At 42.8% G+C, this 23,848-nt stretch overlaps 1 protein-coding gene across 2 annotated transcripts in view; it reads left to right on the top strand.

The window, feature by feature from the left end:
• Positions 1-23,848, top strand: part of LOC109895319 (tyrosine-protein kinase CSK-like) — a 41,336-nt gene that overhangs the window by 5,922 nt on the left and 11,566 nt on the right. For both annotated transcript variants that reach the window (XM_031831189.1, XM_020488933.2), the window contains exon 2: positions 23,425-23,500. In XM_031831189.1, coding sequence (XP_031687049.1) covers positions 23,486-23,500 — 15 coding nt within the window. In that variant the 5' untranslated portion in view covers positions 23,425-23,485. The remainder of the gene's footprint in view (positions 1-23,424; positions 23,501-23,848) is intronic.

Raw genomic sequence — 23,848 nt, forward strand, 5'->3', positions numbered from 1 at the left:
ATTAAGAAAAGCAGCACTAGTTTAATTCTCTAAAAGCTCTCTTCAGTCCTTGACTGGGGTACTGTGTGTCAACTAGCAATGTCATTAACACTATAGTTACCATTTGCAGTAATTGTTACTACTTCAAACGCAATTCCTGGAACGTCTTCAATTTTGAGTATGCTAATTTGGTTTCCTGTGTCTAAGAAAAATAGCTTCAGGAAATGAGTCGACTGTCAGACACTGCTCTTGTAGTGGTTTATGTCTGGTATTGGACAGGCCTCCTAGCTGGGGTAGAGAGCTGCTGTCCAGTCTGAACAGTGCTGCTCTGCTATTTACACACACACACAGCATTCTGCTGACCGGCTGCCTAGCTGTTGCATCTCTCCAGGCCTTTGCGTTACTATATCAGGGTCAGCTTTGGGGAAAATAAACCCCTGCCGTCGCCTGTTTCTCCTCAAACAACTCCTCTGAGCCTCTGGGAAATGTAATGTGCCAGACAGTCATTCTGTGTGTTCTGACCCTGGTAGATGTTGATTGGTTTGTTTTACAGCATTAACCTCATTGGGGTGAGGCAGGGACTTAGGTAGAGTTTGGGTAAATGTTAAAGCTCAGACACACCTGTAGGATTGTCAAACGTTTGCCTGCCGACAGTACTTAGCATCTCTCAACAGTGTCGGCGGTCAATCCCTTTTTTTGTGTTGTCGTGTCTTTGACTTAAGTGATTAAGTGATATGACATGCTATTCTATAAATTGTATCCGTAATTAATATTACCTAATTGAGCTAATCATGTAAATGTAATTAACTAGAGAGTCAGGCACCACAAAATAATATTTATAGAGCTGTTATCTTCCGAATAAACTCTTAAAGACCTAGTAATATTTTACATCAATAGCAGTCAATATTAATCGTCATAATTCGGTCTCATCTGAAAGTTGTAAATTCTTGGTTATCTGCATGAACCCTGGCTAACAATTTGAATCAGAAATACAAAATTGGGTTTATTTATTTACTAAATGCCTAACTAATCACACAGAATTACACATACACATAATTAAATCATAACTTGATTACAAATGACGTCAAAGGAAAACGTCCCTAGCGGGCGGAACAGATATGACAGCTTGTTACACAAAAGAAAAGGGGCTGGGTTTGAGTGAAAGAGCCGGAAGACTGAGGAACAAAGGGAAGAAGCTGTGCTATTGTAAATAGAGTATCTTATGCATTCTAAATTACTGCCCATTTGGAAAAGGAAAATGCAATATTTACTCTGAGCTGCTCTTAGGTAGGTTGGTGGTAGATGGGAGGCCGTGTTGCCCAACCGAGTCCTGTGTCCTTTGAAGAATGTCTCTGGTTGTCAATTGGTTACGTTGACGTAACGTTGTTGGGTGATAGACGGGATACTTTCTCTTCCTTCCTAACCCTCGTTTTCAGTGGCTGTTGCTAACTCAAAGGCTAGGAGGTATCACTTCTGTTGTGAATAAGAGTTCAAAGTTCATTCGCAACCAAAGCTAACACTGTTGGCTTCATTCTGTAGTTATTATCTGAACCATTCTGACATAGGACCGTCGTCCTCGGAACAGGAGGTTATACTGTTGTCAAGGGCTTATATAGGAAGGGAAAGGAGGGCGTGTTTGAAAAGTTTTATAGCCCATGTCCCTTCACAGGGGCGGGCCACTGATTGAGCAGAGCCCTATCTTATGAAAACCCAAATCTCACATTTTAGAAGCTAAAATCACATTTCATCCCATCACAAATAATTTCATATTCAAACATTTAAATTGAACAACAATTCCATGTGAATCCGATAACTGATGTGTAGACTTTCCACTAGAGTTTGTCGTCTTATCATTGATAAGAATGTCTCAGATGACAACCGAACTGACATCATATTCATTAAGTACCACCGCATATGTTCAATTGGTCTGATTACCAGAATATAGTACATTTCCCCCCACCTTCTGATGTTCCCAGAATCTCTGTTAACCAAGGGTTTTGCAAATGTAACCTCAGTAGGGAAGAGCGAGGAAAAAGGGGGGGAAGAGGTATTTATGACTGTCATAACCCCCCCCCAGGCCAACGTCATGACAGCGTTCACACAGCAAAGACCTTGGAATTCATCAGCCACTCGGCCTTAAAATATTCCAAACCAGAAGGTTGCAGTAGCATTGTTTGGCAATGAATATCTGTGCTTATGGTCTAGATTCCAAGCTCTGCGCTAATGTTCCTTTTTTTTAAATATATATATTTTTTAATCCCTTGTTGATACTAGCCACATGGCCACAGCTAGATAACTACCTAGCAAGATGATGATGAAACAATTTCATTCACTCTCCATAATCCCATTCTGCAGTGCCAGCCCATAGCCAAATGTTTTGCTAGCTAACGTTAGCATATTTGCTAGCACATCAGTGCAGTGTCCTTAACTAGCTAACACGGGCAGCTGTTTAATGGAAACGAGCTAATACATTGTGATTTAATTACGTCAATACTAAACTCAACAAAAAAAGAAGCGACCCTGTCTTTTAAAGATAATTCGTAAAAATCCAAATAATAAATCTTCATTGTAAAGGGTTTAAACACTTTCTCATGCTTGTTCAATTAACCATAAACAATTAATGAACATGCATCCATGGAATGGTCGTTAAGACACTAACAGCTTACAGACGGTAGGCAAATAAGGTCACGGTTATGAAAACTTAGGACACTAAAAATGCCTTTCTACTGACTCTGAAAAGCACCAAAAGAGATGCCCAGGGTCCCTGCTCATCTGCGTGAACGTGCCTTAGGTATGCTGCAAGGAGGCATGAGGACTGCAGATGTGGCCAGGGCAATAAATTGCAATGTCTGTACTGTGAGACGCCTAAGACAGGTAGACAGGGCGGACAGCTGATTGTCCTCGCAGTGGCAGACCACGTGTAACAACACCTGCACAGGATCGGTACATCCAAACATCACACCTGGGGGACACGTACAGGATGGCAACAACAACTGCCCGAGTTACACCAGGAACGCACAATCCCTCCATCAGTGCTCAGACTGTCCGCAATAGGCTGAGAGGCTGGATTGAGGGCTTGTAGGCCTGTTGTAAGGCAGGTCCTCACCAGACATCACCGGCAACATCGTTGCCTATGGGCACAAACCCACCATTGCTGGACCAGACAGGACTGGCAAAAAGTGCTATTCACTGACAAGTCGGGGTTTGTCTCACCAGGGGTGATGGTCGGATTTGCATTTATCGTCGAAGGAATGTGCGTTACACCGAAGGTTGTACTCTGGCACTGGATCAATTTGGAGGTGTAGCATCTGTTATGGTCTGGGGCGGTGTGTCACAGCATCATCGGACTGAGCTTGTCATTGCAGGCAATCTCAATGTTGTGTGTTACAGGGAAGACATCCTCCTCTCTCATGTGGTACCCTTCCTGAAGGCTTATCCCGACATGACCCTCCAGCATGACCCTGATTTCCTGCAAGACAGGAATGTCAGTGTTCTGTCATGGCCAGCGACAAGCCCGGATCTCAATCCCATTGAGCACGTCTGGGACATCCGGGAACTAGCAGGTACCTTGGTGGAAGAGGGGGGGTAACATCATCTCACAGCAAGAACTAGCTGATATGGTGTTAAGTTTGCTGAAAATAAATGCAGTTGACAGTGAGAGGACGTTACTTTTTTTGCTTAGGTTAGCTGCAGTGGTTAGCTAGCTTGAAGGAAGTTGGTAGTGTTTTGTTCATTGCGTCTGTAGACTTAGCTAGCTACCATCCGATGGCCTACATTGTATATGAAGTGTGACTGTCTCATCTGTAGACGTATGGAATTTTTTTTATGTTGGATTTTTACTCTAGACCCACTTCAATTTGCTTACTTCCCCAATAGGTCCACACACAATGCAATCAATGCAATCGCCATCACACTGCCCTATCCCATCTGGATGAGGAATACCTATGTAAGAATGCTGTTCATTGACTACAGCTCAGCATTCAACACCATAGTACCCTCCAAACTCGTCATTAAGCTTGAGATCCTGGGTCTTGACCCCGCCCTGTGCAACTGGATCCTGGACTTCCTAACGGGCCGTCCCAAGGTGGCGAAGGTAAGAAACAACAGCTCCGCTGATCCTCAACACTGGGGCCCTACAAAAGCGTGCGTTCTCAGCCCCCTCCTGTACTCCCTGTTTACCCACGACTGCATGGCCATGCACGCCTCCAACTCAATCACCAAGGTTGCAGATGACACTGCAGTGGTAGTCTTAATGACCAACAACGACAAGACAACCTACAGGGAGGAGGTGAGGGCTCGCAGTGTGGTGTCAGCAAAACAAAAGAGATGATCATGGACTTCAGGAAACTGCAAAGGGAGCATCCCCCTATACACATCGGCGGGACAGTAGTGGAAAAGGTGGAAAGTTTTAAGTTCCCTCGGTGTACACATTACTGACAAACTGAAATGGTCCACCCACACAGACCCGTGTGGTGAAGAAGGCACAACAGCGCCTCTTCAGCCTCCTGAGGTTTAACAAATTTGGCTTGTCATCGAAAACCCTCACTAACTTTTACAGGTGCACAATCGAGAGCATCCTGTCGGGCTGTATCACCGCCTGGTACGGCAACTGCATCACCCACAAACGCAGGGCTCTCCAGAGGGTGGTGAGGTCTGCACAATGCATCACCGGGGGCAAACTACCTGCCCTCTAGGATAGCTACAACGCCCAACGTCACAGGAAGGCAAGAAAGATCATCAAGGACAATAACCACCCGAGCCACTGCCTGTTCACCCTGCTATCATCCAGAAGGTGAGGTCAGTACAGGTGTATCAAAGCTGGGACAGAGAGAAGCTCTTGAACAATCTGATGGCCTTGAGATAGATTGAAAAACAGCCATCTCTAGTACAGAGAGGGGCGGCTGCCTACTTTCAGACTTGATATCATTGGCCACTTTTTAATAAATGGAACACTAGTCACTTTAATAACACTTTTAAGAATGTTTAAATATCTCATGTGTATACTGCATCCCACACTATCAATTGCATCATAGCCGAACTCACTACCTCATCCATATATTTATATATTCTTATCCCATTCCTTTACTAGATTGTGTGTATTAGGTTTTATTGTGGAATTGTTGATATTACATGTTAGTTACTGCTGCACTGTCGGATCTTGAAGCATAAGCATTTCGCTACACTCACAGTAACATCTAAGAATTTGTTCTTAACTCACTTGCATAGATAAAGGTTAAATTAAATCTGCCAACCATGTGTATGTTATTTTTATTTCATTTAACTGCAGTGCAATGCTTTGTCTTGAGCTGTCATGCATTGCAAAGCACATAGCTAACAGTCTAGCTATGGTTCCATTGTAGACATGGAAATGCCAATGGCCTGTATTTATGTTAAGTCTGGACCAGTGTTTGTGAATGAGGTTATCTTCACCCACAGTATGTGAGACTATTGTACAGTCATTAACAACCTGTTGGCCTTGTCTCTATGCTCTCTGTTCCACAGGGCTGCCTGCAACTGCTGCCTCTGCAAACATTTGCAGGTTACTTTGCAGAAATCCTCTCTAAGCATCTCTCACTATGCTTATGATCTCAGATTTTCACACACACATTCTCCGATGGCCTCTTTTTATGCACGTCAGACAAAAACAGGCCTCTCAGTGAAGCACACATTCCATTTCTCACCCTGGGGAATCTCATGTAGCCTATCCCTCTTCTCCTAATGGGATCAATTCTGCTTGCCACTCAAGTCACTTCAATACAGTCAGTGGGTGTAGGATAAGATGTTTTCTCCAACCCTACCTGTCTTCACCCCCTTGAGCATTGAGACATCTGCTTGCTTTTCCCCCCTAATATTGTTAATGTGTTAATGTTGGTTGCTTGACATTCAAATGAAGACTTGTCCACACATTACTTAGTGTCTTGGCACATCTGTGTGAGGAGACTGCATGCAGCCCCGTGTGGTATTATGTTATTGAGAGAAGGATTCTTTATATCAGTAATGATGAATGGTTTGCTTCTGAGATGAGTTCTTCACAGCTCTGCTCATACAAAGTCGGTATTAAGAAAATAACTGAATACCAACGCATACGATGCACGCGTGCCTGTTCTGGTATATCTTTGTGTGCATCTTTCTGGCTGTGTGACAGTATGTTGAGTGTGATCTGACTTGATGTGGGCTGGGTGAATCTAGGCCATATGTAGAGACTAGAGGAGATATAACACACTTCAGCACACTGTCCTGACCTGGAGCTCAAGGACTTGCAGTGTGGCACTCACTAAACCCTAATGTCTGCACCATATATGACCACTTTCATTTCCCTATCAAGAATGCGTTGTCTTCATTACAATGAAGCATGTTTGTTCATTCTGATTTTAATTTGTTGAATATCTTTATTGACATTCTTTGTCTCACAACGATTTATATTAGATGTATTGTAGCCTACCACAATTTCCTTTTATCTCATCAGGAGTCTAGTCTGTCTTTTTAAAGAAGATATATGAGGAAGATAATTCAATACCACTCAGTGTGAGCGTGCATGTGAGACTCTGTCGAGGGAGCTAATGGAAGTCTGTTTAGGGATTCATTATTCGCAGTGCTGGCTGGTGTACAGTAGGGTCCGATGGCCGCGGGGTGTGGCTCCATTGTTCATGTTTAGTGCCCGAGTGAAACAACTCTCACGGGACCAGTACAGAAAAGTATGAAAATGTATGCACTCGACTAGAGGTCGACCGATTATGATTTTTCAACGCCGATACCGATTATTGGAGGACCATAAAAGCCGATACCGATTTTCTTTAAAAAAAACGTTTTAAAATTTATTTATTTATTTAACTTACATTTTTTGGGTGTAATAATGACAATTACAACAATACTGAATGAACACTTAACTTAATATAATACATCAATAAATTCAATTTAGCCTCAAATAAATAATGAAACCTGTTCAATTTGGTTTAAATAATGCAAAAACAAAGGTGTTGGAGAAGAAAGTAAATGTGCAATATGTGCTATGTAAGAAAGCTAACGTTTCAGTTCCTTGCTCAGAACATGAGAACATATGAAAGCTGGTGGTTCCTTTTAACATGAGTCAGAAGTAAGTAATAAGTTTTAGGTTGTAGTTATTATAGGACTATTTCCCTCTATACAATTTTGTATTTCATTAACCTTGGATGTTCTTATAGGCACTTATAGGCACTTTAGTATTGCCAGTGTAACAGCTTCCGTCCCTCTCCTGGCTCCTCCCTGGGCTCGAACCAGGAATACAACACAGTCTGTCAGTTGGAGATGAGTGATTTGTGTTGTTGTACCAGGATCCTGCTCTGCTAAACCCTCTCATTGCTGTGTGTGATGAGGCTCTTTGTCACCTATTACTCTGGCTTTTCCTGTAGACGGAGTGGGGAGCTGTGCAGTGCGATGAGGCACATTGACTGAGGCAGGCAGACTGCTTCTCTGCGTGTTTAAGACACTGCAGCAGTCTATTTGGCTGCTAGTGCCGGTACCCTGCTGTCAGGACCGAGCGCAGTCATTTCTATCTAACTCGCTTTCACACTGTCTCAGCCTCTCAAATCCCCTTTCATGGCTCAAGCTCCTTCTCTCAATTTGTCTCTGTTCAAGGATCTCCTTCGTCACCCACTCCTCTCCTTAGTGTGCATTCCTCCCCTCGGCCTCCATGCTGCTTGACAACTAGGGGTTCCAGCCCCCACCCCCTCCAGCTGTCTGCCCACCTTCCCCAGAATTTCCTTTGTAGCATCTCTGACAGTCTGTGGGTGGAGAGAATCCCCTCATGTACACACACACACACACACACCTACCTAATGTATGAAATAATGAAAAGGAATGCAGTCTCACTTTGCCTGGATATGCAGAGGCTATAAATAGAATGAGATTAGCAAATTGCCTGCATGTGCTGAGATTCAGACAACTGCTAAGAGAGCTGCTCTGCAGCTGCTCTGCGGCTGCTCTGCGGCTGCTCTGCGGCTGCTCTGCGGCTGCTCTGCGGCTGCTCTGCGGCTGCTCTGCGGCTGCTCTGGCTCTGCGGCTGCTCTGGCTGCTAACACAATAGACGGTCGCGCTCGCTCTCTCTTTCGTCTGCAGCTTCTGAAGGGAAGGGGTTTCTTGCTGCCTTCACCTTTTATGACGTGCTGTCAAAATAGGCTACACATTCACTCAGATCAACCCCCTCCATTTCTTCTGCATGATGTACTGAACTCAAGTGCATACTGCTGCCTACCTGTCATTCCTGTGAGACTTTCTGACACTCTCACTCCACACCATGTTTTTCTACAAATGGAATAGAGGATGGGGAATTTATTAGTGATGGGGGGGGGGGCAGGTTGATATACAGCTGCTTATCACAATATTATTTTGGAGGATATTTTGATACTTTGATGCCGTGTGTGTGTAGCCTAGGCTAAATAAATAATGCAAATAAAATGTATATATTTTTTGCATGATTTATTTAGCAAGGTAGAGCTAGTCGGCTGTACCTCCGCCAAAACTCCGGTATGTTGAATCCTATGGCTTGTTCTCCATAATATTTTAAAATGGGGAATCAACATGTTTTCAGCACTTGTATTTCCATGACCGATCAAAACTTTCTCATGCAGTCTCTTGTTTCTCTGCAGCAGTGAGCAATATGTTTAGAACATCAAATCGCACTATTGAATTGCAATACATATAGAATCGTAATACATATCACATCAGCACCTAAGTATTGAGATAATATTGTGAGTTCCATGGCAATTCCCAGCCTTAGAATTGATGGTGTTATATTGGAGGTACTAAATGCCCAGTGCAGTCATAAACATGCTTTTGCTGTATTATATAGTTGAAGTTGGAAGTTATTTTTTTGTTTTTTTTTGGTGTGTTTTCAAATATTTGTAAACACACAGAAGAATGGTGTATAGGTATACAAGACAGGTATACAATTCTTATCTAAACATAAAGGAGCATACAGGAACAACAAGACCCAGAGTTCTGGGTGCAAAACAAATAATACAAATCACGACATACAAAACAAGGACACGTAGAAAGAAAGAGGGAAGATGTCCGTGTCCCCCCCCCCCCCCCCCCCCAACTGCTCGGGTGGCAGGGCCAGCACATGCTGCCCAAAGGTAGATTAAAATATTACAATTGAGAGTGCGTTAATAAGTACAAATTCACAGCGCCGACTCGTCCAAGTGGGAGAGGAAAGGCTGCCAGATTTGATCAAATGTTGATAATTTATTGTTCAGAATATATCAAATTCTTTCTAAGTGTACAGTGTTTGCCAATTCACTGAGCCATAATTTGGTAGAGGGCGCTTCCCTCTTTTTCCAAAACAACAAGATGTTTTTTTTGCCGAAATGAGACCGTACGAGATTAGTTGTTTTTGGGGGTTGGTTAATCCGTTTAGGGACTCTGATACTCCCAGGATTATCAGAAGCGGGTCTGGATCTATTGAAGTCTCCAACTTCAGAGAGGATCCCAAAAATTCCACACCAATAACCATGCAAGCTAGAGCATAGGGCAAAGCAGTGGAGTAGTGTACCCTGCCTGCGCAGCCTGACATTTATCACATGTAGGGGATGTATCAGGAAATATCCTATGCAGTTTAGTTTTGGAATAGTGTAATCTGTGTAATACTTTGAATTGTATGAGACGATGTCTGGAATTAATGGAGCATGTGTGGATATACTCCAAGCTCTCTTCCCAGTCTGCCACAGAAATGTCAGTCCCTAGCTCTTCCTCCCATTTTGCCTTGATGGCATCTGTAGAAGGTGTGCTAACAGATTGAAAAGCATAATATAGACGCGATATCAGTTTATCTGAGGTGGGGCATATTTTTATGCATCTGTCAAACATGGAAGGTTTAGCATTCCCAAATGTTGGGAGGTGTTTTCTAACGTAGTCTCTAATTTGTAGGTATCTGAAAAAATTACTTCTGGGAAGATTATAAGTTTCCCTCAGCAACTCAAAGGAAGCAAAGGTCCCTTCTATGTATAAATCCCCTATGGTACTTATCCCCAGCTCTCCCCATCGCTCAAAGGTGTTATCAAGGTTAGAAGGGGCAAAGGAGGGATTCCTGGCGACAGGGAGCATGAATGACATTGGTCTAAGCTCAAAGTGGACTTTGTTTCCAGATTGGAACTGTTCTATGTATAATAGGATTGTTACAATAAAGTGACATCGCCAGATTGACAGGCGACAAAATCACAGCGCCAATAGAGAAGGGGTGACACTCCTCACGCTCCATAGTAAGCCAGCTGGATGCCGGAAGTGCGTCAACGCGGAGGTTAGCGGCCCAGTAATAAAATATAACATTTGGGAGAGACAATCCTCCTTCCATCTTGGATTTACAGAGGTGTTTTTTACCTATCCTGTGTGTTTTATAATCCCAGATGAAAGGATTGATATTGAGTCCAGTTGTTTATGAAAGGATTTAGGTATGAATACTGGGATGTTCTGATATAGGTAGAGCAGTTGTGGGAGGAAGACCATTTTAATGGCATTAATTCTTCCGAGCAGAGAAATTGAGAGTTCTCCAAAATAGTATGTTAGCTTTGAGTTTTTGTATCAGAGAGGGGAAATTCTCTTTAAATAGTAAGGAGTATTGTTTGGTAACTACAATTCCTAGGTAGGTAAATTTTTCTGAAGAACTTAAATGGGAGATGTTCTAGCCAGGAGGTGTTTTGCGACCGTATGTGCATTAATTCACTCTTGTTCCAATTTTATTCTGTATCCCGAGAAGGTGCCAAACAAATTGATCACATCAAGAATAGCTGGGATACTAGCCTGGGGTTCTGTTACATAGAGGAGGATGTCATCTGCGTATAGGGAAATCTTATTTAGAGTATCTTTAGTATTATAGCCGTGTATTGCTGCAAGAGATCTAATCGTCTGAGCGAGCAGTTCGATAATTAGGGCGAAGAGCATAGGCGACAGCGCACAACCCTGCCTTGTCCCCCTGTTAAGGTTAAATCGGGGTGACAATGATTGGTTAGTGAGTATTCTGGCACAGTGGTTCCTATATAAAAGCTGGATCCAATTTATGAACTCATCTCCAATATTACATTTCTGTAGGACCTTGAATAGATAGGGCCACTCAACTTGGTCAAAGGCCTTTTCGGCTTCGAGATGACGGCAAGGTCCACGTTGGGTAACCTCTGAGAATACATAATATTGAAGAGGCGCCTAAGATTGAAGAATGAGTTTCTGTTAGGGATAAAGCCGGTCTGATCCGAATGGGCCAATTAAAGTGCTAAGCCTGTTAGCCAGAGTTTTTGCTAAAATCTTTTGGTCTGTATTAAGGAGAGATATTGGTCTGTATGACCCTACCTCTTCTGGATCTTTACCCTTATGTATAACTGTAATGAACGCTTCGTCCAAAGTAGAAGGGAGAGCTCCATCCTCATTGGCCTGAACCAACATTTTGTGCAGGTAGGGAGAGAGCATGTTGCTGAATGTTTTATAGAATTCACCAGGGTATCCATCTGGGCACGGGGTCTTGCCACTCTTTAGAGATTTAATTGTTTCTTGAATTTCATCGAGATATTTCCTTATTCAGGAAGTTAGAATCTTCCTGGTTCAAGGCAGAAAGATTACAGTCCTCCAAAAATGTTTGCATAATTAAGGGGTTAGGATCCGCTTTAAATGTGTATAGAGTCTCATAAAACTGCCGGAATCTGTCATTGATGTCTTTGGGGGAAGAGAGTAATTCCCCAGATGCAGATTTAACTTTGAATCATTCGGTCACTCACATTTTTTCGAAGTTGTCTGGTGAGTAATTTGTGTGGTTTGTCACTCAAAATATTTTTGCTTGGCATAGAGAGAGGATTTAGCCATTTTAGCTGAGAGAATCTGATTATATAAAAATTTTAGAGGTACATTTTTTATGTTTCTCCATAGATGGGTGGCTAGCATTCTCCCTATCCAGTAAGTGGATTTGTCCCTCCAGTTCTTCCAGTTTTCCTCTGTTTTGCCTACTCCTGGCAGCCTGAAAGGAGATGACACAGCCTCTCAGATAAGCCTTCAGTGTTTCCCACAATAATGCTGGGGAGGTCTCTGTTGTCGTTGGTATCAAAGAAAAATGTAATTTGGTCTTTAAGATATTCACAGAATGTTGGTTCTGTGAGGAGCTGAGGATTCAACCTCCAGACCCTCTCGTTTGGTACAATGTCACCCAATCTCAGGGAGAAGGTGAGTGGACTGTGGTCCGAGATTATAATATCATGATACCTCACATTACAGGTATAGGGGAGTAGTCTAGCATCCAACAAAAAGTAGTCAATTCGAGTGTAAACCTTGTGAACATGAGAGTAAAAGGAGTATTCCCTACCCGTAGGGTTAGCCATCCTCCATATATCAAATAAGTTTGAATTTTTTTATGTAGGTATTCAAGAATTCGCTTGAATAGGAGGTAGGGGTTCGCCGGGTAGAGGATTTATCAAATACTGGTCTAGCACACAGTTAAGGTCCCCTCCAATGACCGGGTTAGTATGGGAGATATCTGGAATCAGGGCAAGGACTCTTTTGAAAAAAGAGGGGTTATCAATGTTTGGCCCATAGATATTTAGTAGAGTTACTGAGGTAGAGTGGATTTCTCCTATTAAGATCACATACTGACCCTCTTTATCCGCAATAGTGGTTTTATGTAGAAAGGGAATTACTTTCCGTACCAGAATCGCTGTGCCTCTCGTTTTGGCAGAGAAGTTAGTGATACACTCGCCCCACCCACCTACACTTAAGTCTGCTATGAGAGTTATTCTTCAGATGGGTTTCTTGTAAAAATATAATATCAGACGAGAGTGCTTTCAAGTGGGCTAGGACCTTTGCCTCTCTCAATTGGTTCGTTTAAACCCTTGACATTCCAGGAAGTGAATGTAAGCCCCGCCCTCCTCTCGTTTGTAGTTCCTATGGTGGCCTGCATACCATGTAACTTGATAAAAAGGTAAGTGCACCAAACCATCACGATCAGCATATATAGCACCTACACCCGAGCAGTATCCAACCCCCCCCCCCCCCCCCCCCCCCCCTCCTGCAAGCACCTTTACTTCCCACCCTGTTCCCCTAATTTCCCCAACGAAGTTGGAAGTTTACATACACTTTAGCCAAATACATTTTAAACTCAGTTTTTCACAATTCTGGACATTTAATCCTATTTCCCTGTCTTAGGTCAGTTAGGATCACCACTTTATTTTAAGAATGTGAAATGTCAGAATAATAGAGAATGTTTTATTTTTTTCATCACATTCCCAGTGGGTCAGAAGTTTACACGCACTCAATTAGTATTTGGTAGCATTGCCTTTAAATTGTTAAACTTTGGTCAAACGTTTCGGGTTACCTTCCATAAGCTGGTGTAACTGAGTCAGGTTTGTAGGCCTCCTTGCTCCCACACACTTTCATTTCTGCCCACACATTTTCTATAGGATTGAGGTCAGGGCTTTGTGATGGCCACTCCAATACCTTGACTTTGTCGTCCTCAAGCCATTTTGCCACAACTTTGGAAGTATGCTTGGTGTCATTGTCCATTTGGAAGACCAACTTGCAACCAAGCTTTAACTCCCTGACTGATGTCTCGAGATGTTGCTTCAATACATCTGCATAATTTCCCCTCATGATGCCATCTATTTTGTGAAGTGCACTAGTCCCTCCTTCAACAAAGCACCCCCGCCAGGCTGACGGTGTTCTTCGGGTTGCAAGCCTCCCTCTCTTTCCTCCGAACATAACGATGGTCATTATGGCCAATCGGTTCAATGTTTGTTTCATCAGACCAGAGGACATTTCTCAAAAGTACGATCTTTATCCTTACGTGCAGTTGCAGACTGTGGTCTGGCTTTTTTATGGCGGTTTTGGAGCAATGGCTTCTTCCTTGCTGAGTGGCCTTTCAGGTTATGTGGATATAGATACTTTTGTACCTGTTTCCTCCAGCATCTTCACAATGTCCTTTGCTGTTCTGGAATTGATTTTGCACCAAAGTACGTTAATCTCTAGGAGACAGAACGTGTCTCCTTCCTGAGCGGTATGACTGCTGCGTGGTCCCATGGTGTTTATACTTGCGTACTATTGTTTGTACAGATGAAATTGCTCCCAAAAATGAACAAGACTTGTGAAGGTCTACAATTCTTTTTTAAATATTTTTATTCTGAAGTCTTGGCTGATTTTCTTTTTGATTTCCCCATGATGTCAAGCAAAGAGGCACTGAGTTTGAAGGTAGATCTTGAAATACATCCACAGGTACACCTCCAATAGATTAATTGACATAATTTGAGTCAATCAGAAGCTTCTAAAGTATGACATTTTCTGGAATTTTCCAAGCTGTTTAAAGGCCCAGTCAACTTGGTGTATGTAAACTTCTGACCAACTGGAATTGTGACAATGAATTATAAGTGAAATAATCTGTCTGTAAACCATTTTTGGAAAAATGACTTATCATGCACAAAGTAGATGTCTGAACCAACTTGCCAAAACTATAGTTTGTTAACAAGAAATTTGTGGAGTGGTTTAAACACTTAGGTTGGAGTCATTAAACCCGTTTATGTAAACTTCCGAATTCAACTGTATCTACTGTAGATTTCCACACTGAGGTTGGAGTAATACTAGAATGGTGAATGTCCTTTTTTAGTGTAAGAGCTGTTTGGAAATACCGCCTACATGTCTGTCGGTTTTGATGGGATGGAGTTTTGGCCTGCCTGGTGACATCACCAGGCAGTAAAGTAGTTAATAGACCAGTAAGAAAGCATTCCAAACCTCTCTGCCAGTAACAGCTAGTTTTGTTTTTCCCTCCCCACTCGGAATACTCCCGACAGTTCTAGCAAAATCTTGCTTGAGAAATTGTTTGTTTGTTTTCAAACACAATGGTCAAAAATAATCACAGTAAATTATTTAATTGTTACCCAGAAATGATTTTGATATGGAGATAAAAATGGCTGCTCTAGGCCTTTAATACAACTACAGTACCGTAGGCCTTTAATACAACTACAGTACCTTAGGCCTAGGCTATTTGCTGAGTAGGTCTCACGCTCAGATGGCCACAAGAAAAGCATCAGCTCTCTTGTACTGTCTCAACCTTCAACCTGTGGGTAATAGTAATATGGTGAAGGTCTAGTGGTGAGTATTTGTATGGGCTTGGAATACGTAGCCTAGTGTACTGATGGGCCTGGATGAGATCCAGTCAGTCCAGGCTGACAGTTGAGCTGAAGACTGAAGCGGTCTGGTCAGGACCTCGGCAGTTTGAACACGAGCTCTCTCTCCTGCTCTCTACCTCTCCTCTCACATGTAGTCAGCCTGTTGTTCATCTGTCTATCCCCCTGAAACTAAGAGTAGGAGAACAAGATAAACAACAGATGGGTCCAGCCGTTTCAGTGGGACTGTGAAGAACGGACCATGTCTAAAAACAGAGAGAATTGAGCGATGGAAAGGTGGCGTGCAGCAGATGGCAGAGCCAGACGTGCTCTGTTTAATGAGGTGGAGGGGAGCACTACGAAGGGATGCCCACATACCTCCCTCTCTTTCTATTTTGTCTCTTTTCCTGAAGGCCCCTCGCTTGCGCTCTACCATCTTTTCCTCTGTATTTTCCTTTCTCTCCCTCAGATGGATTTCTCCTCCCATAGCTGCTCCACATGACTCTTGAACAGGAATTCAGATCTAGGCTGATCATTTCACTCAAATATAATCATTCTCTTCTCGCTGTTGCGCTTGTTCCACTTTTAGCTTTGTGTATTCCCCACAATCAAAGGCTTGTGTTTTCTATTTGTATACCGAAACTAACCCAGCTGTAAGTATAGTGTGTCCCTTGTGGTGCCTTTTATGTAGACGTTGGCAAACACCTACCCTGAGGAAGCTTTCCAGCATTTAAAACAGTATTTTGCTAGAGAAATTTCCATGTGAGATATTCTGAGTCACCTGTGTCTGTCTTCTCTGTGCTAGGGGTGCTGACCTGGTCCTGTCGTGGAAGTCAAATAAAATTGTATTTATCACATACACATGGTTAGCAGATGTTAATGCGAGTGTAGCGAAATGCTTGTGCCATGTTACTCATGAGCTCACGTTGTGCCGTTTGTCTGTTCTCTCTATGCTACTGGGGCAGTGGGACACAGGGTTAGGGCAGACACAGATGAAAAGAACAGAAGGGCTTATTAGACTCTGGGAGCGAGGCTGCTTTATCTCAGGGCACATCGTGTCTCACTGCACTAACACTAATTGTAGCCCACTTCCTGGTTCCTGCTACTAGGGACAGTAGGAGGGAGGCAGCAGACAACACCGTGACAGCCAGGCTTGTGCTTTGTCTGACTGGAGCACTTTAGCACCCTGATACTGTCTGTCAGTGCCCTGCTTTAGAACTGCCAACACTCATAACAGAGCACAATGCCTCAAACTTTCACTGTGCACTCTGCTCTGCAAGGGAGGGTCCATGTTCAGTTCTCCTCACTCAGTTAGGCTAAGGCTAGTAGAAAGTAGATGCTGTGAGGACCCCAGTCACAACACTGGACTCACTGCTTTTCACCATAGGATTGTTTCCACTATGCTTCTGTGCAGAGACAAATGACATCTCACTTGTGATATCCATACTCTGTGCAATGACAATGTTTTTTAGTTGGCCTATATTGTGATTTTGGTGTGGTTAGGCTAATCAATAGTGTAAAGAATTTTTCACATTCAAAACTTAACTATTGAGTCATCTGTTGTGGACAGTTATGCACTTGTTGTCTCGTCAACATCGGACCACTCCACTGAACTGTGAATGTGTGAGCTGTTGCTCTGTATTTGCATAGTCAGGAGGTCACATTTCCATATTTCTCCCCGTACCTTTCTTTGCTGCCAGTAAACTCTACAATACAAACTCTGTGCTACAGGCCCAGCACACACACCTGCAACCTCTGAGCCTACCATGAAACTCCTCCCAACATAACATCAACATGTCACCAAATAATTGATAAAAAAACACTGTTGCAATGAATTTCTACAGTAGCCTCAACAGCACCCTCTATGGTAGCACCATGGTGTAGCTGGAGGACAGATGTTTTCAAGCCTCTGGCTACTCTGACTTGAACAACTAGTAGGCTCATGGTTCTCATCCCCTTCCATGGACTTTCACAGTAATTATGACTTCTGAAGGAAGTCATCCAAGCGATCAGACCCCTTGCAGTATGAATTAACTTCTTGTGTCGAGCCATCCCGGATCGTGAATACAGCCTCAAGCTCATTACCATAACGCAAAGTTAACTATTCATGAAAATCGCAAATGAAATGAAATTAATATGCTAGCTTTCAAGCTTAGCCTTTTGTTAACAACACTGTCATCTCAGATTTTCAAAATATGCTTCTCAACCATTGCAAAATAAGCATTTGTGTAACAGCTAGCGTGGCTAGCGTAGCATTTAGCGTTAGCATCAACAGACAACATTTTCACAAATCATTCAAATAAAATCATTACCTTTGAAGAACTTCAGATGTTTTCAATGAGGAGACTCAGTTAGATAGCAAATGCTCAGTTTTTCCTGAAAGATTATTTGTTAGAGAGAAATTGCTCCGTTTGGTGCAACGGAGCTACCAAAAAAACCTGAAAATTCAGTCTTCAAAACGCCGAGCTTTTTTCCAAATTTAACTCCATAATATCGACTGAAACATGGTAAACGTTGTTTAGAATCAATCCTCAAGGTGTTTTTCACATATCTCTTCATGATATATCGTTCGTTGAAAGCCTCCTCTCTCCTCTCAATCACTGGATGACTGCGTGCAGCTTGTAGATTACGCACCAATTTAGACAAAGGACACTGGGCGGACCCGTGGTAAATGTAGTCTCTTATGGCCAATCTTCCAGTGATATGCCTACAAATACGTCACAATGCTGCAGACACCTTGGAGAAACGATAGGAAGGGCAGGCTCATTCCCGGCGCATTCACAGCCATATAAGGAGACAATAGAAAACAGAGCTTTGAAAATTCTGCCCATTTCCTGGTTAAGGTATCATCTTGGTTTCGCCTGTAGCATGAGTTCTGTGGCACTCACAGATAAGATCTTTGCAGTTTTGGAAACCTTAGAGTTTTCTTTCCAAAGCTGCCAATTATATGCATAGTCGAGCATCTTTTCGTGACAAAATATTGCGCTTAAAACGGGCACGTTTTTTTATCAATAAATTAAAAGTCATCCCCCTATATCCAAGAAGTTAAACATACAAATAAAGAAACTTCTCCTTAATGCAACCGCTGTGTCCGATTTTCAAAAAGGCTTTACAGAGAAAGCACACTTTGCGATTATGTTAGGTCTGCACCTATCCACAGAAACCCATACAGCCATTTTCCAGCCAAGGAGAGTGTCAAGTCAGAAATAGCATTCAAATTAATCACTTAACTTTGATCTTCATCTGGTGGCACTCCCAGGTTTCCATGTTAGACAAATGTTTGTTTTGTTCGATTAATGTCCCTCTTTATAACCAAATGCCTACCTTTTTTTTTTTTCGCGTTTTGTCCAGTGATCCGAATGCTTAAGGCACATGCACTAATAAGTCCAGAAAGTACAATAAAAGTTAGTAGAAATAGATAGATTATTTATTTCAACCGGACAAAAGCTTTGTCAATAGGAAAGGAGAAACAAAGGCGCGTTCCCGATCAGGCGCATGGCTTATGAATGGAAATTTCCACTGGCCACTGATTGAAAGTGCTGTATCTCCCTCCATTTTTCAGAGTAAAAGCCTGAAACAATGCCTGAAGACTGACCACATGTAGAGAAAGCCACAGAGCTTGTGAACTGGGTCCTAAGTCTTTGTATGGTGGATAGGCTTTCAATAGAAAAACAGCCTTTCAAAATAATAGTACTTCTGGGTTGGCTTTTCCTCGGGTTTTCGCCTGCCATATCAGTTCTGGTATACGCACAGACATTATTTTAACAGTTTTAGAGAACTTTTAAGTGTTTTCTATCCAAATCTACTAATTATATGCATATCCTATCTTCTGGGCCTGAGTAGCAGGCAGTTTAATTTGGGCCTGCTTTTCATCCAAAATTCCGACTGCTGCCCCCTACCCTAGTCAAGTTAACATCTTGTCCATCCAATCAAAGTATCAGGTTATGAATCTAATACAGCTATAGCTTATGCTTGCAATCTAGCACTGTAGTGCATACATTCTGGTGAGCAGTTGACTCAAAGATGATAGTTGAACAGTTTTGAACAAATTCATTTCTTCAAATTAAGGAGAAGAGGCAGGGAGAGGGAGTGCTAGCTATATATTTCTTAGTTTACCTTTGATTTACCAACTATTGCAGTTTAATTAAATCAACTCAACAACCTGATTCTGAGAGGAATGCTATTTATGTTTGCTAGATGGCCAAGGCTATCCAACACGGCAACTCTTCCAAGCCAGTTTCAGTTGTATTGCCACCGGGGCCTGCCGGTGTAACTGCTTGTTGTACATTGTACTGTGTGATTGTCCACTTGGATTTGACTGTGGGATTACTAACAGTTAAGTTCTATTTGGTTGACTATAACGTTAATGTTTACAACTAGGGCTGGGATGATACAAGTATTTAGATATCATTAGTATTGTGGCAAGGAAGCTAAGTGGATTTAAATTATTTTGGAAAACATTGTCATCCAGAGTCATTTTCCAGGCTATCGCACACAATTGAACATACAGCAGGTTTTTAAAGGACCAAAAGGTCAGGGGTGTATTCATTCTGCCAATTCTGTTACAAACATTTCTTAAATAGAAGCAAACAGAATGATACTGGGAGGGACCTACCTGAATTTGTCCAATGGAAAGTGATTTTTGTTTTCATTTCGACTAATGAGTGTTCAAGGCGGTATTGAACGTGTCACTGTCTCACCTTGATTACTCCAATTTTGTCTCTTGACCTGTGTACCTATGTTATGAACTTTAATTTGTAGGCTACGTTGTAGCAACCTCGTGATGGGTAAAAGGTACATTTAGAGTATCATTTAGTAGCCTAAACCTATCAACGTTACGTTGATGTGGAATACGAAGAACAGTCAGCCAATATGCTTTAATATAAATAAGGCCACGCTCAGTAAAAACAAATGTTCCTCCCTAATCTTGAACAGCACCGACCGCCACTGCCAGACACTCAGGTCATGTAAAGTAGTTGAGTTCTGAAATGTGAACTCTGTGCACCATCCATTTCTACCTGGAGCAACCTGTCATGTATATGCTGTTGAGAAACATTAGCTTACTACTCAGAATAGAGTTTTCACAATGCGGTACATACGCAACACTCTTTCTGTCTCTCACTGGCATAGTTGTTACATACTGTAGGCCTAATCATGATTGTGTGGTTGTTTTTGAAAGTGTGAATTACTGTCCACTTCCGACCAGCTGCAGCCATGGAGAGTTCAGCCAGCACAGGAAAACAATCAGTAGCACGCTGACTGCACAAGCAGAATGATCTCTCTCCACCTGAAGACTTCATGAAGCTGATGCAATGCTACCCATCTGGGGAGGCTCTTCTGGCAAACATATATACCGGTCCTACTTGCTTAGTACTTGTTGACTACACAAGCATGACATGGTAGAAATAATAGATTTGCTGTGGATACTATGTATGTGTTCATTCAACACTAGATGGCTAGAGAGGAGTACTGAGAGGTTTTGGATGGATGGTTTTCCTTTCAGAGATGTGTTTTTTACACTCACTGGAAAGTGGCGTAATGTTTTTCCAACTAGATACCTCAGCAGAGCACTGTGCTTGTAAAATGGAGGAATTGATGTAGACCTAGTGTGAATGGAGCCTAAATGGAGCACCTAATGACTGTCATTGAACTCAGCAGAGAAAGGAGAATTCTACTATATGAAGAGGTAGTTATCATGGTTTTATAGTGTGTTACATCACTTGGTGGATTTCCATGGTAGCGATATCAGCAGGGCGCCTGCGAGAGCTGAAAAGAATAGAGGGGATGTCTGGGAAAGGAGGAGATTACGCTCTGAGGTATAGAGCATCACTCACATGGCTGTGTGTGTAGGCACCTTCAGTGAACTTGATTTGCTGAGTGGGCTCTAAGCAGCTCTGTCTTTGACCTCAGTACGTCAGCACTGCTGCTGGAGTTGCGCTCATTTCTCAGACGTAATCCGCCTTCCTACCTTGGTTCAGAAACCTTGCCTGGATTTCTTCACCGGCTCTGTGTAAATCATCTCCTTTCACCAGCACTATAGGAGCCATGGATGATGGCATATGGCTGTTTCACACACATACGGTGACTGACACTGAAGTGAGGAGGATATTCAGTCCCTCTTAGAGGACGATGGAAGTAGGCTCGATTTAGAGATGCGTATTTATTATTAAAAACTGTTTTTTGTTGTGATGCTTTCCCTTTGCACTAACTGACACTAATAATGGCAAATAGAAAAGTGGGTGGCCTCTGGGTATACCAGAGCTGCTATATTTGGCTCTGTCAGTTTGCATACAGGTCTGCAGCAGTCTGCAATTAGCCAACTTCCTGTTTTAGAACAGGATGTAGAACTAGCAGTGCTGTGCTGTGAGGCCATTGATACACTGTAGTGGTTGTCTGGATGAGGCCCACCCAGGCCTTCTGGACGTGTAATTTAATATCACTAGAATTCTACAGTACATTTATGGAGTTCCGAAAGCACTGTTACAGTCAGTATCTGGCTGGATGGGGCTGCTGTCCACAACATTGACAGACTGGACACTACCCACCATTGCGACCTGTAGGCTCTTGTTGGTTGGCCCTCGCTTCATACTTGTCGCCAAACCCTACAGGCTACAGGTTATCTACAAGTCTCTGCTAGGTAAAGCCCTGCCTTATCTCAGCTCACTGGTCACCATAGCAGCACCCACTCGTGTGGGTAGCAGCACCCCCAAAGCCAATTCCTCCTTTGGTCGTCTTTCCTTCCAGTTCTCTGCTGCCCATGACTGGAACGAATTGCAAAAATCTCTGAAGCTGGAGACTCACATCTCCCTCACTAGCTTTAAGCACCAGCTGTCAGAGCATTTTACAGATCACTGCACCTGTACTTAGCCTATCTATCTACCTACCTCATCCCCATACTGGTATTTATTTATTTATTTATTTATTTTGCTCCTTTGCACCCCAGTATCTCTACCTGCACATTCATCTTCTGCCGATCTACCATTCCAGTGTTTAATTGCTATATTGTAATTACTTCGCCACCATGGCCTATTTATTTCCTTAACTTACCTCATTTGCACTCACTGTATAAAGACTTTTTGTTTTCTTTTGTTCTACTGTATTATTGACTGTTTATTCCATGTGTAACTCTGTTTTATGTGTCGAATTGCTATGCTTTATCTTGGCCAGGTCGCAGTTGCAAATGAGAACTTGTTCTCAACTAGCCTACCTGGTTAAATAAAGGTGAAATAAATTTAAAAAGCAGCAAAACAGCAGCACTATTAAAACAGGTTGACTGTAAATAGAGTCCCTGGTGAGGGACTCTATTTTGTCTGTCTGTAGTGAGGTGGGAGGCACTGATTGCCCCCCCACCACACCAAGCCATCGGGGAAAATACAAGTCAGCCACTTCCACTTCTCACTTCCCCCTCACTTCCTGTTCTCGGGCGGTCTGAAGTGAGAGGCGCGTTAGATGAGGTTGTGAGCTACTGTACTGGCCCTAATGTGGGGAATTTACCATGCTGTGTGTGCCTTTGTGTGATGCAGCATGAACCGTATGGCCTTGTGTGCCTCCAGTATTTTCTCTGCCCCCTCTTTCTCATCCTCAGGGACAGACCACCGAGACACCCTTCAGGCCAGGTATCTGCTGTGTTCTGCCTGCATACTGTAGCCTAGATCTAGCCAAACAGATCATACTGCTCACTACTGTAGCCTAGATCCAGCCAATACAGGTCATACTGCTCATTACTGTAGCCTAGATCTAGCCAGAACAGATCATACTGCTCACTACTGTAGATCATTCAGCTCTCGCAGCACAGAGGCCTACCTGACACCGATGAGCTGAGATAGTGGTGGGTTTAGCTTTAGAGATCAGAGCAGTGGGCAACATTTCCTTTGGGAGGATCAACTCTCCTGCATTCGCCTTGCACTGAAGGTCACCGTGGAGAGGCACAATTATTGGCGCTTAAATGCTTATCTGCATTTTGTCCTATATTTCACTCATTCTAGTACGTAGGCTATTATTGCAGTCTATAACAGCACATTAAGTGTTTTTTTTGCAGTAGGTGAGGTTGTTCCAGTGTTCGTGTACCTTGGTCAAAAAACAAGGTAGTGACAGGCTATTTTTCCTCTGCATGTGAATCTTATTCACAGCAACTGAGTTGAATTGACAAAGTAAACTGCAGATTGAAGCTGTGTAACAGAACTAAGCAGAGTTTCAATCTGGGTCTCTTTTGCTTAGTGACCAGACCACATGTGGTTGTCTACCAGGCTGAGCATACATCCTGTTCCAGTGTGGTGTTAGTCTGTCAGAGGGAACCACAATACGTGGTGATTGGCTGACTATCTTCTCTTCTGTTGTCCTGCAGCTCTGATGGTACCAGCTGACCAGTGACACCTGCTGAGGACACCTCCCCCACCCCCTTTACCATGTCTGGGATCCAGGTGAGAGGAACACATCTACACACGCGAGCTAGTAGTCGACAAGTCAACTGTTTGTTCACCCCTGCTTGCAATTGCTAATAACCCATCCGCAACCATATGTGAAAGTCTGAGGCCCAATAGCATTTTGCACATGTTCTTGATGACTGTTAATAATCTCACTGGTTTGAGACCACACAATCAACCGAAATAGTGCTGCTAATAGCTCTATATTGCAAATGATGTGGTTGAAGAAAAACAAATCAGCGATTTAAATGTATAAGTTTGTCTTCATTTCTACACACTTTCTACCTGGCCATTTTCATTTAGACTGGAGTATTTCTTCATAAATTATAACACGTACGAACCATT

The sequence above is a fragment of the Oncorhynchus kisutch genome, linkage group LG8 (genome assembly GCF_002021735.2).
Source record: "Oncorhynchus kisutch isolate 150728-3 linkage group LG8, Okis_V2, whole genome shotgun sequence".
NCBI lineage: Eukaryota > Metazoa > Chordata > Actinopteri > Salmoniformes > Salmonidae > Oncorhynchus > Oncorhynchus kisutch.